A 19,654-nucleotide genomic window follows, 5' to 3' on the forward strand; every position below is an offset into this window, starting at 1 on the left:
ATTTTTGCAGAATTGGGCATGCCTGCATTTAAAGTCCCCTACCACATAATTTGGAGTACATTGATAAAACTTGTCTTATTGTACAAAAAAAAAACTTTTTTTAAAGGGGAAATATCATGAAAATCTGGCTTTTTTCATGTTTAAGGGCTATAATTGGGTCAAAGTGCTTCCATCAACCTAGAAAATGGGAAAAAGATCAACCCAGTAACTTAGTTTTGGTAAACTGTTCTCTACAAGCATGTGAAAAACAGGTCATTGAAATTTGGTTCCCCCTGTGATGTCAGAAGGGGATAATACCACCCCTAAATTGCACTATCCAACCATGACACTGCCATTTAGTGCAGAGATCAGCTCATTTGCATTTAAAAGGACACACCATATATGGCACATTTTTTTCACACATACAAGTGACAATTTTAACATGCTATAATAGATTATCTATATGGTATTTTGAGCTAAAACTTCACATACATACTCTGGAGGCAACAAAGATTTATTTTACATCCTAAAAAAGTCTTGTGAAATGTTCCCTTTAAATAAATGTGATGTAGGTTTGGACCCACCGGCGGGAGTTTAAGAGGTTTCTTCTTCAAATTTTTGTCTTTCTTTCTAAATATTTCCTTCCAGAGTTCTGGTTTCTCCACCCATGTGCAGGACCAAAAGATAGCCAATATGTTTGAGCTGTCTGTACCCTTCAGAGAGCAGCATTATCTAGCTGGTCTTGTCCTTACAGAGCTTGCTGTCATTCTAGACCCTGAGGCTGACGGGTCAGTACCCTGGTGTGTGTTTGGTCCTACTATTATTAGAGCTTGATTTATCATTAGCTTTTAAGAGTTTAATATGAAATGAATAGTCTTAAAAGGTCTATGTCTCTGGTCATACCAATGTTTTGGCACATTGAAGAGGTTTTGCCACTCATTTCACTTAAATAAAATACGAACAATTACATGTTTATTAAAGATCAGTTCTAATATTTGCAATCTCCAATCTTGCTGTAGGATGTTCGGTCTCCATAAGAAGGTCATAAGCGTGGTCCATAATCTACTCTCCAGTCACGATTCTGATCCGCGCTATGCCGACCTTGAGGTCAAAGCCAGAGTTGCCCTGCTTTACCTGCCACTCATAGGCATAATTATGGAAACCCTTCCACAGCTGCACGATTTCACTGGTATGTTCAGTTTTAGGTTTTTACGTTGTAAATCTGATATTATGCTGTATGGTAAATATACCAGTGTCTACATATGGGTGATTCTCACGAAAACTTGGTTTTAAAAATATCAAGCATGAAAATGTAAAAATTGCTTAAATTAACTTTTTTTCCCACCAGACATTGAAAAACAAAGTCTGGAGTAAATGGGAACATTAATTTAAAACTTTTACTTATTATTTAACACTTTTTGTAACATAATTTAAAAAGTTAGTCCTAAAAAATCTCATTACCGCAACAGTCAGAAAACATTAACACTGACATATTTTCAAAATGACATGACAAACCTGAAAGAACATAATTTGGAGATTCTGCACATGCATTTAAAATCAAAGTATTATGCTTCTATTAATTAAATTAACATTTAATAAGCATCTGTTGCGGTAATGATAATCAAAATGTCGTGTAAGCATTCTGACAAGACAATATTTCAAATTAACTGTAAAAAAAATGATCTTACCTGGTAGCCATCTTGAAGTAACTGGTCCATGTGCTTGGTCACTCAAAATCAAACTTTATTAAAATTCTGTATGTGTGCTTAAACTGTTCTCAAAAAGTGTTGCGGAGGATGAGAACATCAGGCATGGACACATCATTTTCCTAATTTTTCTTCATTATTATTATACATGAATATTCAGTAAATATTTTTCTTTCATCTAAAGTAGTCTAGCAAAACATCAATTTTTTTTTCTTAATATTTTTGTGTTAATTTGATTAAATTACAACATAACGCATGATCAAACACAGCCGGACACATTGCGGTAATGATAATTTCAGCAGAAAATGAGATAAAATGTACAATTATAAATTCTTATGTTGAAATCACACATTGTGCAAGGTAGAACACAGTATTGTGTTAATTCTGATGCTTTTTAATATTACTATATTACACATTTAAAGCTAAAATCATTAGTGCCGTGGTGTTTCAATGGTTTCGTTAGAATCACCCATATAATACATATTTTGTACTGTCAAATTTTGATCTTTTCTTGCCATCATAGAGTCACATAATCAATGGGGTCGTCCTGGTACTGAGGAACAGGAAACTGAGGGAAACAGTATGATCAGCCAGACTGTTGCCATGGCAATAGCAGGAACCTCTGTGCCACAAGTGTCAAGGCCTAGTAGTTTTCTGCTCAATCCACAGGTAGCGTTACCTTCCTGTTCTCAATAAACACATTTAAAGATGAAGCCTGTCATCTAATTTCATTCATCCACATATCTGTCCAGGCCACCCGCCAACATGCCTCAATCTCCGCTGAATCCAGCCGCAGTCTGCTCATCTGTCTGCTGTGGGTGCTGAAGAATGCGGATGAGATGGTGCTACAGAAGTGGTTCACCGATCTGTCCGTCTCTCAGCTCAACCGTCTACTGGACCTGCTTTACCTCTGTGTCTCCTGCTTTGAATACAAGGTCTAAATACACATCATATCTAAGCTTTGACTATATTAGAAGCGCTGTCATATGAGTTTCGGATTTGGCAGGAGTAACTGAATATGCAATGAGAGGTTTTTATACAAAAGCATATTCACATGTCCTTTAAAACATGCTGACTTTGTGTATTTTTCATGTTTATGTTTTCATGCAACTCTGCAGATTTCATCTGCTTATCTGTGTACTTTTACCTGCAGTGTTTAAAGTAATTTGTCTTTGTGTTTCTATCCATCCACCTCATACAAAAGGCCCATTTTTTGTTCATGCAGGGCAAGAAGGCATTTGAACGTATGAACAGTCTAACCTTTAAGAAATCTAAAGACATGAAGGCCAAATTGGAAGAAGCCATCCTGGGCAGCATAGGAGCCAGACAGGAGATGGTGCGGCGGAGCAGGGGGCAGCTGGGTTTGTTAATAAAAATCAATTATTTGGACCCCAAAATGGAAAGATTAAATGGTTTAAAGCCTTTTGAGATGCACTTTCGTAATGTATATTTGTGTTTCCTTTTCAGAGAGAAGTCCGTCAGGAAGTGCTTTCGGCAGTCAAGAGAACCTGCGCTGGAGAAAGGACATGACCCACTGGCGTCAGACCAGCGAAAAAATGGACAAGTATGATCTTTTGTGTGCCTTACCCAAAATCATAGTAGGTGAACCAGCAGATAAAGTACAAACATTGACAGCCTGCTGACCAGAAAAGCCCAGTAATAAGGATACATTTGTTAAACTATCCTTTATTTGTGTATTTTACCCGACATATTTCCTGATAAATACAGAAATGTCAATTTTTGGGGTACTGGAGGATGAAAATAAGGTTTCATACTAGTTTCAGACACACTGAATGTGGGATTGTTTAGACTGGGTAACTATATATTTGACTTGGTTAACATCTATCTAATAAGCACATAAGCTTAAGTGACACCTACAGAAAAGGGAAAAAGTTATTACATTTGATGATTCATTGTTCTTCAGAATAATGAATTGTTATATATATGAACTGCTTGTATTTATCCTATAAAATATTAATTTGATCATTGGTCCCATATTCTCCTTTAATACAGAAACGCCTAATCTGACTTAATAACACTTTACCTGACCTTGTTCTTTCATTTACTGTATGTTTAGGGGCCAGAGATCAGTCAGGTACTGTACTGTAATTTCAAAGTGTGTTTGCCTTAAATAACCCTTGCTTTGCTTTAGACCTAAATTTAAACATTCCCCTTGCTTCCCTGGTTCTCCCGCCTTTACTGGGTCTTGAATTGGTCTGGAAGCAGGATTCTGCCCCCGGACCTGTGTGTGTTTGTGTGTGTTAAGGGAATGGAGTAGGTTGCTGCTTGAATTATGTGATGCTGACCAGTGTGTTTTTGAGGAAAACCTAGTATGGATTATTAACCAGCCTCTCGAGACCAAAAGTTAGCTGTTGTACTAAAACAGATCTGGATTATGTAATATTCACAGCGTAATGCTGCGTTCACACCAGCCGCGGTAGAGGCGTCAAGCGCGATGATTTCAATGTTAAGTCTATTAAGTCAATGTAAAGACGCGTTGACGTGTGTCTGGAAGTCTCGTCTAGTCCGTGCGAATAGCGCGAATTTAGCATTTGCTGCAGGAAACGTGCGAGTTGAACTTTGCCGGAAAAAACAATCAGGAGCTTGATCTAGTACTGACGTGATTACAGGAAGCGCGCTGAGTCGCAGAAGCCCCTCCCATGACGCAAATTACGACGTGAATTTCTGCATGACTACAATTTCACGCGCGAATGAAGTGAGTACACTCGAAATGTTCAAGCATCCAACTACGCACGGTAGACGCGAATTTGATGCCTCAAACGCCTCTGGTGTGAACCCACAGTAACAGTTACATTTTAACTTTTATGTATCGTTAGGTTATTTTAGAAAATGTAAACTTTAGATATAACAAATGCATTAATGAGTCTCGTAGCTCATTATATGTTTAATTCTGTTTCCGAGTTGATCTAATTATGAATTCATTTGAAAATAAACATTGTGGTAGTTGTTTTATGTGAGCTGTCTTGAGAAAGGGTTCTTAACTCTTTCCCTGCCAATGACGAGTTTTTCCGGCAATCCGTATTTCTGCTATTATCCACCAGGTGGTGCTCTTACCCAACTTATAAAACCTGGAAGTATCCCCTTAGGGCAAACGGTTCAAACTCTATGTATGTACTCTATGCTCTGAATCTTATCTCAATTAAAGTCGTTCACTAAAACGCAATTATCTCAGCTTTTTGCTCAAAATTTGTTATTTTTGAAGAAACTCATATTTGAGAGGTGCTAAAAGAGAACAAATGAAGACAGGATGAAAGTTTTTTTTAAAGTAGAGAGTCTGTTCTTTCATTTGATATATTATACGTTTATATATTTAAAGAAGAACATTTTCTGGAAGGTATTCAACTTTTGTGAAAATCATAAAAATGCTGGTGCTGGCTGGCAACTTTTCTTTAAAAATGCTGGCGGGGAAAGCATTATCATCCAAATACGATTTTCCTTGTATATGATTCTTTCCTTGCAGTGCTTATAGTAATGCAACTAAGTTTAATTAAAATGCTTATTCAGATTTTGAATTTTTGTAGTCTTAAGGTTATTGCTGTTGGTAGAGATCCTGAAATTCCATCATGCTTAAAATCCAGGCCTAAGCATTCAATGTAAATTAATAGAAATAGGTTGGTCATTGGTCACTAATGACCAACCAGTCATTAAAGGAGCATTTTACCCATAGAAACATTAATCTTTATTGAAAGTGCGTCATATTTGTATTTGGTGCCTATTTGACCAAGAATAGGGGTGTTTGTAGTCTCACCCCTCAACAAAGATTTAGCACTTCCGTCTTTCAATGATGCAAAATGATGATTTTTACATCATTTACATCACTGAAATCTGTATTTCTCCTGTCTCAGTGGCAACTGAGGAAATGATGCACGACCATTCAAAAACATGACTGGGGTTCTAACTATACAAAGATTTATGCAAATGGGTGAAGTGTCCCTTTAATAAAGTTAAAAAAAGCTTCCGGATCACATAAAATTGTGACGCTGTCTGTGAATCCTGGTCAATGTTTTATTATCTAAAAGATTAAGAGCAGATTGATACCGTGAGATTTGTGGCAGGGCAATGGCTCTGCCCTTTCCTATATGCACCACTTTTGCACAGTTATAATACAAATACTTGGAAAATTTGATTAAACAATTTACATGACGTGCAGGCTACTGTGCAATGGGAGATAAATATTTCAATACCATTACTTATAAAATGTATCCACAATGCTTAGTCACAAGTCAGTTAGGCTTTGATTCAATTTGGTCTGTATCCAGAGATGCACGTCCATCTCTGTGTTCGCTCCCTTGAATGCTTGTGTGGAGTTTTCTTATGTTGTGCATGTTGTGTTGTGCCATTCACTAACTGTTTATCATCAAATTGTTTGACAGGACCAGGGCTGAACTAGAGCATGAAGCAATTATCGATGGCAACCTGGCAACCGAAGCTAATCTCATCATATTGGATACATTAGAAATAATAGTTCAGGTAGTACATTTCTAACTATATTTTAACTAATTCTATTTCTGACTATTTGTAACTATATAATGCCCTGTCTATGCATCTTGTAGACCGTATCAGTGACAGAGTCCAAAGAAAGCATTCTGGGAGGAGTTCTGAAGGTCTTGCTCCACAGTATGGCATGTAACCAAAGTGCCCTGTATTTGCAGCATTGTTTCGCCACACAGCGCGCTCTCGTGTCTAAGGTGAGCCGATGCTAATTTGTGCTCTAATTATCATTTGATGAATCAGACAAATAATACATACTTGATAATTCATAAATACACACAATTAACACAAATAACAGTTTTACGTCTTTTGCATTATTTGACAATTGCACTTTGATTGAAAATAATGCACAATAAAAATGTTCTGTTTGTTCATGTTGATGTAGATTGTCACTACTATTGGCTGTGCCGTGTGTTTAGTTTCCAGAGCTGCTGTTTGAGGAAGAGACTGAACAGTGTGCTGACCTGTGTCTGCGTCTCCTGAGAAACTGTAGCAGTAGCATCAGCACCATCAGGGCCCATGCCAGCGCATCTCTCTACCTTCTCATGAGACAGAACTTTGAGATCGGAAATGTGAGAAACTAATTCAAACACTGCATCTTCGTCTTAATAAAAGTCATCCTAAATGTATTGATCCTGTGGATTTAAACACATATATTTATATAAAAGCATTCTGTTCGGATTTGTTTTTTTAACAGTGCCGTTTAAGGTAACTTACTTAGTCTTTTATAGACTCTGACAGTTTCCCAGACAGGGTTTAGATTAATCCAGGACTAGCCCTTAGTTATATTAGGAAATTTTTTTACAAACATATCTTACTAAAAACAATACTGTTTATAAAGATAAAAAAATACTGTTTAAAGATACTGTGCATCTTGAGACAAAACAATATATGGTTAGGTAGCTCAGTGCATGATATTTTCAAATTAAGGCAGCTCAAGCATGCATTTTAGTTTGGGACTAGGATAAGCCCTATCTGGGAACCCGAACCTAAATATAATAATAGTAAACTTATCAAAACTATGGAATATCAAAAGTAACTTTAGGAATTATGTGGTGAAAATAAAAAAAATTCAATGTTTGTTAAATGCAAGATATTACTTTACACAAACTATGAGCACGAGTACTTGAGATTGCTCGAGTACTTGAACGTGGCATCGATGATCAATCACGAATACGATGATCATGTGGGTTTATTTTAGGGATGCACCGATAGGATTTTTTTGGGCCGATACCGATTCTGATTTCAACAGACAACTTCTGGCCGATACCGATACCGATATTAAACACTTGTATACAATACTAAACAGTTGGTCTATTAGCTAGTTTATTTCTGCATCAAATTATTTTTACTGAACATGGATTGGATCTAATTAACATTCAACTGACCAACATAATAAGAGAGGCACAAATTAAGCTAAAACAAATATAATAAAACAGCATGACAACCTTCAAAGGTGGTTTTTTCTATTCAGCATTTATTTTATTAACAACATTAACTCATTTTTTACATATAATGGATTTCTTTATGCAGTTAATTAATAAACAATCGGTATCGGCCTTTCTCGTGCTATTGCCGATATGCCGATGGTTTCAAATTCATCAAAAATCGGCCAATAAATATCGGTGGCCGATACATCGGTGCATCACTAGTTTATTTATTTATTGTGGTTATGTCGCCATTTGGATGTCTGGTTCGCATTACAAGCGCCTGTGGTTGTAAATACTGGGTGCGTGTATGGCGTTGAGCTACGCGCACCCGCAACCCGCCGATCTGCGCTATGAAGCCAAACACAGAAATGCAATATAAAATACATAACTATAATATCAGTGGTGTATAACCTTACATAATGTTTTTATTACCTTAGAATGAGCCGTTTTTATCTACATACACAGAGGGTCCCCTTACATGGAAGTCGCCATTTTGTCCCGCCATGTTTCTACAGAACCCCTTAAAGGACAACGTTTTTACTTAATTGTTTCTGACAATTTCTACCGTAGCTTCTCTATGCGTTTTGGTGAACGGTGGACTGAAACGTTGGTTCTAGTATGTGTTCACTTTTCCTGTCATAGTGTCTTCAAAATGAAGTTTTATTTTTTGTGTTTTTTAATAAAAATATTTTCATTTTCACCATGACGTATACGCCCCGCCCCTTTGATTGCACCGCCCCCAGTTAATCGAGTACTCGTTTCCAGACCTATGGATTAATCGAAATGAAAAAATGACGTAAATGCACATCCCTAACACAAAGTACTAGATTCTCTGTTTAGAGTTACGCGAAACCCAGCGTGTTACGGACATCTGCAGTTATACCTGCTGTGTAAGTGCGACAAGAACAGCATATTTACACATTCAGTGACATCTAAGCAATTGCAAACGTTTTTATTACAAGAAATATGCAATATTAGTTAATGCCATTGAAGGTAAGTGATTCATGTGAGTACCGCACGCCCGGGCGAATTAACATAAATGTATCGTTTTCATGTGAATGCTTATATATATTATTCACTGGTATACACAGTATTTAGCGTCTTTATCAATAACACGAGTAGTTAAATTTTTTGTGTTCTATCTTCTGCAGAACTTTGCCCGAGTCAAAATGCAGGTGACCATGTCTCTTTCATCTTTGGTGGGTACGTCTCAAAACTTTAATGAGGAGTTTCTGCGCCGCTCACTCAAGACCATTCTTACTTATGCAGAAGAAGATCTGGAGCTCAGAGAAACCACCTTTCCAGACCAGGTGAGCCATATATTTCTCTTGAGCATCTATCATGAGGTCCAGAACATGGAGAGCTAATTATGGCTTTGGGTTTCAGGTTCAAGACCTGGTGTTTAACCTGCACATGATTCTGTCAGACACAGTGAAAATGAAGGAACATCAGGAAGATCCAGAGATGTTAATTGATCTGATGTACAGGTACTGTTGCTTGCAGTGCCATTATTTGCTCCACCTGTATGTTTAAAGGAAAACACCACCGTTTTTCAATATTTTACTATGTTCTTACTTCAACTTAGACGAATTAATACATATCTATCTTTTTTCATTGCGTGCCCTTAATCTTTGTACAGCGCGTTGTGAACATGTTAGCATTTAGCTTAGCCCCATTCATTCCTTAGGATCCAAACAAAGATGAATTTAGAAGCCACCAAACACTTCCATGTTTTCCCTATTTAAAGACTGTTACATGAGTAAGTATGGTGGCACAAAATAAACTTGGCAATTTTTTAAGCGGATAAAAATTAGAACTATATTGTATGGCAGAAGAGCACTTAGTTTGCAGCACTTCAACCATGGGTGCAGTAATATTGATGGAAGTTTGAGCGAGAGGGGGAGTTTAGTCAGGAGTGATGATGTTACTACGTGCAGAGGTTGTGTGCTCTTCCGCCATGCAATATAGTTCTCATTTTTATTCGCTTAAAAAATCGGCATGTTTTATTTTGTGCAAAACATGGTAGTGTTTGGTGGCCTAAGGAATGAATGGGGCTAGGCTAAATGGATGCGTTGTACAACGATTAAGTGCATGCATTGAGAAAAGAGAGGTATGTATTAATTTGTCTTAAGTTGAGGGAACAACATAGTAAAATATTGAAAAAACGGTGGTGTTTTCCTTTAAAACCTGTATTATTATTTTATTCAGGCTAACCGTGCTAACTTGGTTTAAGTATTTATATGCAGAACCATAGAAAGCTAATGCAAATTCCTGTGGCATTCAGAAAGAATATCTTTACAGGTCCTAATTTACTCCATTTTATTATTTATTCAAAAATGTGTTTTCCGATCTATAGGATTGCGAAGGGCTATCAGACGTCCCCTGACTTACGACTGACCTGGTTACAAAATATGGCCGGGAAGCATTCCGAGAGGAATAACCACGCAGAGGCAGCACAGTGTTTGGTACACAGCGCCGCCCTGGTGGCCGAGTACCTTAGCATGCTGGAGGATCGCAAGTACCTGCCTGTGGGCTGTGTCACATTTCAGGTTCCTGCCGCACGCAAATAATAATGCATCAGTCGTATACCTTTCAAAAATATACTCAAATATACTTTCTTATGCAACAGAACATTTCATCTAATGTACTGGAGGAATCGGCAGTGTCAGATGACGTGGTGTCCCCAGATGAGGAGGGGATCTGCTCGGGGAAATACTTCACTGAGGCTGGCCTGGTCGGGTTGCTGGAACAGGCGGCAGCCTCTTTTTCTATGGTGACTTATTTACTTTTATGTTGGACCAAGACATTTTAGAACTCACAATTGGCAGACACTTTTATCTAACGAGACTTGCAGTGCATTTAAGGTCAATTTAAATAAACCATGACCTTTGTTTTGCTAACACAACGCTCTACCAATTGAGCTTTACGAACATGGTGCTTCCCGCTTAAGATGATTTGAATCCGGTGTGTTAAAAAAGGGAGACAAAATATGTGTTTTGGATTAATTCACATCCTCAATGTTGTTCATGCATGTCATTATTTGACTGTAGGCTGGTATGTACGAAGCAGTGAACGAGGTCTACAAAGTCCTCATCCCTATACACGAGGCCAACAGAGATGCTAAGAAGCTGGCCACTATTCATGGTAAACTTCAGGAAGCCTTTGGCAAAATTGTGCACCAGGTAAATCTTCATTTCGCTTATTGGTTTGGATCTTAAAAACAAGCTCTGTTTATTGTTTTTATAAGTACTACAAGCACGCCGTTTCAGTACAAGACAACAGGACTTTGTATTATTGCCCTAGTAGCCGAATGTAACAACCTGCCAACTCATGCGAACAGGCACGTCTCACAAAGAGATCTAACTTGGCAGCAATTTGCTTGTGTGTACATATATTAAGCAAATGTACCATAACCTGAGGCTATGTTTGTGTGTGTAGATCACTGTGGTACTATTACTTGTGGTTACCTGTAAAATAAGATCACTTTTACTATTGCTTAAGGTTGTAAGGTTTTGTTCAAGTATTAAAATTTGATGCAGCATAACCTCGCACCTCAAAGTTGTGCCATTACCCGTTTTTCATCTACGAAACGTAAAGAAGTCATAAAGGCTTGCATCAAAGGGAACTTAAAATATTATAGAGACTCTGAGGTAGACTTTTACATATATCCATATTTCCCATAGTGCCTTGCAGTTAGCTTGTCAGTCAGGAGGGAAGGGGTGTGACTGTGACCTGTGTATGTTGATTTGTGCGGTATTTTTTCTGTCATACAGAGCACAGGCTGGGAGGTAGGTGCTGAAATTCATGGTTAATGCTTGGCCCACATCTGCAAGCTGTGGGCATTTATCACGACTCTCTTTGCTGTGAATTTGACCCATTAACCTTTTTACAGACGTTTTCATTTCTTCGTCCATCCCTCCATGTCTCTTTCCGCGGGGGGCGTCCATCTTTCTCACGTCTTCCTCTCCCTTCTCTTTCTCGAGGAGAAGCGATCTTAACATTGTCAGTTTTGACGGGCCATGCATGGGAGCCACTGTGTGACACTAATGAGCAGATTTATTCATGAATGCGCCATTTCACGTCCTCATTCGTCTCTTTCTTACATCAGCACTGCCATCTCAGTCTTAACGTGACTTCAGGAGCACAGGGTTCGATTTACAAGAGGTGTAGATGGCCGTACCGTACGTAACTGACAAATGAAGAAGAACTTAGTGATAAAGTCAATTATTTTTGTCGTCATTAGGGTTGATTCACATATCGCGTCTTTTGCATGCTCAAGTATGTTATTTTAAATGTAGGTGCACGGTATGCGCGCTCATAATAGAAACGATGTGGTCGCGACACACGCTGTGCGACGTGCTCTTTTTTTCCAGGCGGGACCGCATCGAGTTAAAAACATTTCAACTTTTCAGAATGCCGCAAACGCACCGCAGGTCACGTGTCGCGTTTTGGGTGCGACATGTGAATGGCCCCTAAGAGTGTATGCATACTGCACCCTGCCGGATTTTTGAAACCTCGCGTACATTGTGCGTACAGGAGTATGTAGGCCATAAGAGACATTGCAATTTGTTGCATGCGTCGAAAGTAGGGCTGCTCCATTATCGGCAAAATCATTATTCTATATCACTATTATTTTGGTAAAAAATTATAATTACGGTTATTTAAAACGATTACTCTGTGACTTTGAAAACATGCATTTATTTAACCTTTTTATTAAGTAAGTGTTGCAATAGGCTACGCGTGTCATAGCAGTAGTGCCTTCGTAGTTTCTTATAAACACATCGGTCAATCAAAAATGATTTCCTGAACGTCAGCTGAAGTGTATTAGTTGAATGAACTATGCTTTGCAAGGCTGTGGGTTTGTTGTGCGCGTATACTCACATTTGCATAAAAAATCTGACTATACCCAATGCTTTACGTTTGACATCATAATGATCTTGTTAAAATATATAAAATTATGTTATCACCAATAAATAAAAAATTCCCTTCCTAAAGTGACTACAAATGAAAAGTTTGGTTCCAAAATGCAATAAATCCATTTTGACAAATTTCGGTAAAAACGTGTTTTCAATACCAAGAAAGTGATGAGATGAAAACCACTATTTTCTGTTACAAACTTTCACATAGCATCTTTATGTTATAAAAACATAAAACAATTCAAATCCATAACTTGATTTTCAAAGATTTATTATAAAAACGAATTATTTTTTCCACAAAATGCAATAGATCCATGACAGTTTTTTATTTCAAAATGCTATAAATCTATTAAATCAATGTATAAATGTGCATTCATCTTTACCATTTTATATTTATTTAGTTGACTAGTGGTATACAATGACTAAAAAAATAAACATTAATGGCATTAACCAAAACACTTACTTTGTTGAGAACACTGTCATTGCTGCAGTTACTTGACATCGCCTCTTTACATTTTTCACAGCAATCAGCTGTAAAATGTTTTGGTGATGCTCGATTTTCGTTGACTTTGAGTAAAATAATGGAAAGTTTTTCATAAGATCCTCTGGGGTCAATGTGTTAGCATGAGAAGCTTGATGCTGTCGGGAGAACAAGCACCCGCGTACCCTTTCGCGGAAATTATTAAATGTTGATGGCTTACGTTTCTTTCCCGTCACAGAAAACCATCACAGGTTTAGCAAAGCAATTAAAGTTTTATTTTGTTTTGTTTGTTGATCACGAAGTACAAAGTAGATGAGGAAAACTAGGACTCAGTGTACTCAGCGCGCCGCCATTGTTTGTTTACATTGCGTGACTGGTGGGCTTTAATATCAGGAATGGATTTATTGCGTTCTGTAAAAAAGGAGGAGTGGTGTTTATCGCATTTTGGGAAAAAAGGGAGAAAAGATGACAGAATAACACTGCGAATATTGGATTTTGCATAAAATTAAGAATTTACTTTTAACTACTGACCTGATATAATACTGATTTTGGTAGTAACTCTTTTTTTTTCAAAAATGGCGTTTATCGCGTTTTGGAACCAAACTCTTTAAATTATTATTATTATAGAAAAACTGTTATTGCAATACGCCTATATCTCCAGGGATCTTAAATATTTTTTTAGCATATTGATAACAAATAAAACAATAAGTACTGGGTTGCACTGATATATTGGCCTATAATTTTTTACAATTATTTAAAAACCACAGATGATGAGGGCAGATTATATCCTGGCAATCAAATTGGGTGAAAAAACAAATCAGAACTCATGCTGTGTGATGATTTTGAATTTATACTCCCTACACTTTTAGTATTTTTATGACATAATAATTTGAAACAAGGAGCAAAAAGCAAAACTAAAGATTATCCGTAGATGTCATTTTAAAGTTTGCTTTGTACTTCTGTGGCACGTGTACGCCGTGGCGTACGCAGAGATGCAAACCCAACGCAGTAGCCTATGCTGTAGCCAGAGGCGCACTTCTCCCAAAATGTAACAACGCATCAATGCTACACGGACCGCAAGCGCTGTGATTGGTCTGGTAGAACCCCTCCTTTGGGTCAAAAAGTTCTGCGGCACATTTCCTCGCACAGATTTTTTCTTGGACCGTAAAAACAATGATGGACCAAGTTGAGGAGCTATATTTAGCAACTCAGAAGTCTTTTTACCTACACCACTGCTGATGCTTTTTCAAAAATCTTACACAATTAGATTTTTCTTTGGCTTTTTGCCTTGATACTGTAACATGCCCGTGGACACTGCCTACTTGCGATCTGTATGTGTAATTGCACGTCAACGCAAACAACAATGCAGAGGTATGAATTAAAACTGAAGTCCAAAACTGAAGTCCTACGTCCTACCCACACTGCAAAAAAATGACTTTCAGTACAAATATAAAAAAAATCTTAAATTAAGATGCATTTTCTTGATGAGCAAAATGACCTAAGAAAATAAATCTAGTTTTTAGACAAAAAGGCAATAGGTTAAGAAAAAATGTATTAATAAAAAAAAAAATACTTAAAGGCGGAGTGCACAATGTTTGAATGCCAATGTTGATATTTGAAATCACCTAAACAAACACGCCCCTACCCCAATAGAATCTGGACCTTCTTTTAAAAGACCCGCCCCACACATACGCAACCCGGCAAGGATGTCGGTTAGTACAGAGCCATAGACACGCGCCTTACTGCTGATTGGCTACAAGTGTGTTTTGGTAGTCGGCCCGTCTCCTTTTCCAAAGCGTTTTTCAAACATTGTGCACTCCGCCTTTAATTCAAAAAAAAAATTTCTTATCCCATTTGGCACATTTTTTGTTTTAAGCACAAATTTACTTAAATTGTATATTTTTTTGTCTAAAAACTAGACTTATTTTCTTTGGTTATTTTGCTTGATCTTGATCTTTATCTTGATTTAAGAATTTTTAGATATTTGTACTGAAAAGAAGACAAAAATACTAAGTAAGAAAATGCTGCAAACTAAGTGCTCTTCCGCCAAACAATATAGTTCTCTTTTCCGCTTAAAAAAATCCCAACGTTTTATTTCGTGCCACCATTCTTACACGTGTAACTACTCATGTAACAGTCTTTAAATAGGGAAAACATGTAAGTGTTTGGTGGCTTCTAAATTCATCCCTGTTTGGATCCCAAGGACCGAATGGGGCTAAGCCAAATGCTAACACATTCACGACACTCTGTACAAAGATTAAGTGCACGCATTGAAAACAGATAGATATGTATTAATTCGTCTAAGTTGAGGTAAGAACATAGTAAAATATTGAAAAACGGTGGTGTTTTCCTTTAAGTAATCAAATATCGGTAAAAAAAAAATGTACCGGTGCACCCCTAAATAAGTGTTCTGGTAAAAGGACACTATACAATTCATACATAATATTTATGTTTTCAGCCCCAACATCACTTTACCCAAAGTTTTTTAATTAATAATTCACGTCGTATTGATCTCAAGTTCAAAAAGTAAAAATATTTACCAAATGATGATCTCCTGCAGACTCCCTACTTAACCACCTAAATCGACCCCTGAATTCTCATTTGCATCATGTTTTTGTGTAAACTAGTATTAATCTCACTCTCACATGGATAACTGCATGGCAGCAACTCGACTTTATATTTGACACACTTACTGTATTGAAGCATTACACCAGGAATGCAACTGTCTGTTTAATAAAGATCCTTTAGTGCACTCTTCTCTGCCTGCCTCTCCCTAACTGCATGTTCGTTTCTTCAGTTTTGTAGTCTTTTTGTGGTTTGTATAGTATTGATTTTGTGGTGTTTGGTAGTGTTGTGTATATGTGCTTTTAGTTGGTCTTTCGAAGTTTCTTAAATAAAATATGTTCTGTTCTCTCCTTTTTTATTTTCCTGGTTGCCGACCCCTCCTCTTCCCACTTTAATTATTGTGTCTTGTGGTAAGTTCCTAGTTTTAGGGTTTATTTCTGTCGCGTTTATGACTGGAAAACTGATTGCAATGAACCAGAGGGGCTGAGCCATCTCAGACAACCAAACACGGATGATTGTTGTAAAATAATTTAAGAAAAGCTAAACTTAACATTCTATTAGACTTTTTTTGATGTTTTCCAAAGTTTTTGCTGCAAAGCGAGAATATTTTATTAGCACATAGTCAGTATGGTTGGTGTGTTGGTTCAGCCCTCTCTTGCACCTGATTGACACTTCACTTTCTGTCTTTAGAGCACTCCGATATCTTCCTGTTTCTGTTCCTGACACCTTTTTTTTCTTACTTTACCTCTAAAATCCTGTCGAACCAGTACCTACTAATTGTTTTTGGCCTGACGTTGTGTATTCGTAGCCTGCAGCAGCATCTTTATGTTCGCATGAGGAACATACTACAATCTAAATCTTATCTGATCTGTTCTCTATCTATTCTTCTGAATACATTTATTAACTTGTTTACTGTTTAGGAACATAAGGTTCTTACTGCTGTTGTCTTTCCTTTTATATAATTCTCAGATAATGTCACACTGTTTAAAACTGCTTCTCAATCTTGACTTAAACTGAAATGTTTTCAGTTAGGGTTTACTATATGTCTTGCGTGGAGAATGCCTACTTTCTTCTTGACCACTGCACCCTTTCATTAAAAGGATAATACAGTTTCATTTCATTTTTATGGAACATACTGTAACAAATGTGTGATTTAAAGGGACACTCCACTTAAATATGCAATTTTTCAGCTCCCATAGAGTTAAATATTTGATTTTTATCGTTTTGGAATCCATTCAGCTGATCTCCAGGGCTGGTGGTACAATTTTTAGCATACCTTAGCATAATCCATTGAATCTGATTGGACCGTTGGCATTGCGCTAAAAAATACAGACGGAAAATTGGAAGTTGCAATTTTCTAGGCAGATATGGTTGGGAACTGTGCTCTCATTCTGGGGTAATAATCAAGGAATTTGCTGCCGTGGCATGGCTGCGGCATGCGCGATGATGTTATGCAGCGCCTGAAAATAGTCCCCTGCTATTGAAAGAAACAAAGGGGACTATTTTCGGACAGTGCGTAAAATCACTACGCCTGCTGCAGCCATGTTACATCAGCAAAGTAATTGATTATTACATCAGAATGAGAGAGTAGTTCTTGGCCATGTCGGCCTGGAAAATCACAACTTTTAATTTTCTGTCTGTCTTAGTACACAATGTAACTACAGAAGAGTCAAGTTTTAAATAGGAAAAATATTGAAACTCTTTGGGGTTTTTTTTGCACGATGCTAATGGTCTAATCCGATTTAATGGATTGTGCTAAGCTATGCTAAAAGTGGTAGCGCCAGACCCGGAGATTAGCTGAATGGATTACAAAAAGATAAAAATCAAATGTATAACTCTAGGGGAGCTGGAAAATGAGCATAATTTAAAAGAAAGTGGAGTGTCCCTTTAACATCAGTAATATGTGTATCAAGGTATAACATGGAGACTGGCATTAAAATGATAGTACAACCAAAAATGGAAATTGTGTCATCATTTACACACCAACAAGTTGTTACAATCCTATATACAGTTTTATACAGATTTGTGTAAACAACCAGAGACCATGAGCACCCTTGATTTCCATAGTAGGAAACAATTATACTATGGAAGTCAATGGTGCTCAAAAATGGTTTAGTTACAAACATTGCTCAACAACTTAAATACATACCTTTCTCACCTCTGTGCATGCTGTAACTCTGTCTGACGCAGCCCCACTGGCTTAGCTTAGCACAAAGACTGGAAGTAAGTGGCTCCAGCTAGCATACTGCTCCCATTAAGCTATTCACTTTCGGTCTTTGTGCTGGGCTGGGCTGGCGGGGGCTGCGTCGGACGGAGTGGCAGCGCGCACGGAGAGGAGAAAGGTATGTATGGACTTTTCCCCAAAAAATTCCCAAAATGTGGGCGTGTTCCTTTAAGGGTGAGTAAATGATGACAGAATTTTCATTTTTGGGTGAACTATCCCTTTAATTTATCTTTTTATCTTTTGCTAGCAGTATGCTACAGTACAGTATGATAGATGATTATATTGTGTGTGATTCTGCATTAATATTTGTGTTAAAACTGTGGTTTCTTCTGCTTAACTCTTCATTACATCAAAATAAAGCCAGTGTTAAATACAGGTTGTGGGAATATAAATGTATACCCAACAATGTTTACATTGCTGTTTCCACTTGATAACACTGGCAAGATCAAATGTTACATTTAGCTTAATGCAGTATACTTTTCTTCACGAGTCACTCTTTTGTAATTTTGTAAATCTGTCTTTTACATCAGTTGCCAATTTGTAATAGAAACTTTGTTTCTTTTTAGGATGGAAAGCGAATGTTTGGCACCTATTTTAGAGTCGGATTTTACGGTTCAAAATTTGGTGATTTGGATGAGCAGGAGTACGTGTACAAAGAGCCGGCTATTACCAAGCTGGCAGAAATCTCACATCGACTTGAGGTACATAACAGGGGAATGCATCCAAATTTTGTGTGCGTAGGTCACTTTGAAAGTTTATTTATTTGTATTTTTTTCATATATTTTTCTTTACAGAGTTTTTATGGTGAAAGGTTTGGGGAGGAACAAGTGGAAGTCATTAAAGACTCTAATCCAGTCGACAAGTGTAAATTGGATCCAAATAAGGTGTGCTTCAGGTGTGCGTGACCCTTACCATTTGCTACTTGTGCTTAATTGAACAACGATAAATGATTCTCTCCAATACAGGCTTTCATTCAGATCACATACGTTGAACCGTATTTTGACACCTATGAAATGAAGGACCGAATCACGTACTTCGATAAGAACTACAACCTGCGGCGGTTTGTCTATTGCACGCCGTTTACGCTGGACGGAAGGGCGCACGGTGACCTGCACGAACAGTATAAACGAAAGACCATCCTTACTACCTCTCATGCCTTCCCGTACATCAAGACTCGCATTAACATCATCCACAAGGAGGAGGTAACCCAAAACTGCATCCTTGTGAACGTTATTAATGTAAATAAAAATTATTTACATAACTATAACACTTTTTTGCTTCTGCACAAATGTTCAGATCATCTCCACACCCATTGAAGTTGCCATTGAGGATATGCAGAAGAAGACCCAGGAGTTGGCTTTTGCTACACATCAGGACCCATCTGATGCCAAAATGCTGCAGATGGTTCTGCAGGGGTCTGTGGGCACCACTGTTAACCAGGTGACTTGTCGGACATCGCTACTTAATACAGTTACTACTATCATGGTCTTCTTGAGTATTTTCATTTTAAAAAGTAACACATGATGTCCATTTAAGGTTACTGCTTGGTCAAATATCAATGGAAACTTTCTAGTTTTTTTTAAAGATGGAAAATAAATCTTTTGTGTCCCCAGAGTACCTATGAGAAGTTCTAGCTTAAAATACCACACAGATAATTTATTATAGCTTGTTAAAATTGCCACTTTATAGGTGTGAGCAACTTTTGTGTGTGTCCCTTTAAATGCAAATGAGCTGATCTGTGCACTAAATGGCAGTGTGGTGGTTGGATAGTGCAGATTAAGGGGCAGTATTATTATAGTAAGATCCTTTTCTGACATCACAAGGGGATTCAAATTTCAATT

General features: G+C 37.5%; 1 protein-coding gene across 22 annotated transcripts in view; it reads left to right on the plus strand.

Moving 5' to 3' along the window:
- dock7 (dedicator of cytokinesis 7) overlaps nt 1–19,654 on the plus strand; it is a 61,613-nt gene that overhangs the window by 37,790 nt on the left and 4,169 nt on the right. For 5 of the 22 annotated variants that reach the window (XM_073870235.1, XM_073870236.1, XM_073870229.1 and 2 more), the window contains 20 exons: nt 628–779; nt 999–1,168; nt 2,209–2,354; nt 2,438–2,620; nt 2,890–3,046; nt 3,153–3,249; nt 3,763–3,780; nt 6,080–6,176; nt 6,260–6,394; nt 6,617–6,769; nt 8,779–8,937; nt 9,014–9,114; nt 9,984–10,176; nt 10,257–10,400; nt 10,678–10,809; nt 11,401–11,415; nt 18,389–18,514; nt 18,608–18,697; nt 18,779–19,015; nt 19,110–19,253. In XM_073870235.1, the coding sequence (XP_073726336.1) occupies nt 628–779; nt 999–1,168; nt 2,209–2,354; nt 2,438–2,620; nt 2,890–3,046; nt 3,153–3,249; nt 3,763–3,780; nt 6,080–6,176; nt 6,260–6,394; nt 6,617–6,769; nt 8,779–8,937; nt 9,014–9,114; nt 9,984–10,176; nt 10,257–10,400; nt 10,678–10,809; nt 11,401–11,415; nt 18,389–18,514; nt 18,608–18,697; nt 18,779–19,015; nt 19,110–19,253 (2,649 nt within the window). Of the gene's footprint in view, nt 1–627; nt 780–998; nt 1,169–2,208; nt 2,355–2,437; nt 2,621–2,889; nt 3,047–3,152; nt 3,250–3,762; nt 3,781–6,079; nt 6,177–6,259; nt 6,395–6,616; nt 6,770–8,778; nt 8,938–9,013; nt 9,115–9,983; nt 10,177–10,256; nt 10,401–10,677; nt 10,810–11,400; nt 11,416–18,379; nt 18,515–18,607; nt 18,698–18,778; nt 19,016–19,109; nt 19,254–19,654 lie in introns of all 22 variants that reach the window. The other 17 variants (XM_073870248.1, XM_073870240.1, XM_073870244.1 and 14 more) reach the window with 10 other exon arrangements.

The sequence above is a fragment of the Misgurnus anguillicaudatus genome, chromosome 8 (assembly GCF_027580225.2).
Source record: "Misgurnus anguillicaudatus chromosome 8, ASM2758022v2, whole genome shotgun sequence".
In the NCBI taxonomy this organism is placed as follows: Eukaryota; Metazoa; Chordata; class Actinopteri; order Cypriniformes; family Cobitidae; genus Misgurnus; species Misgurnus anguillicaudatus.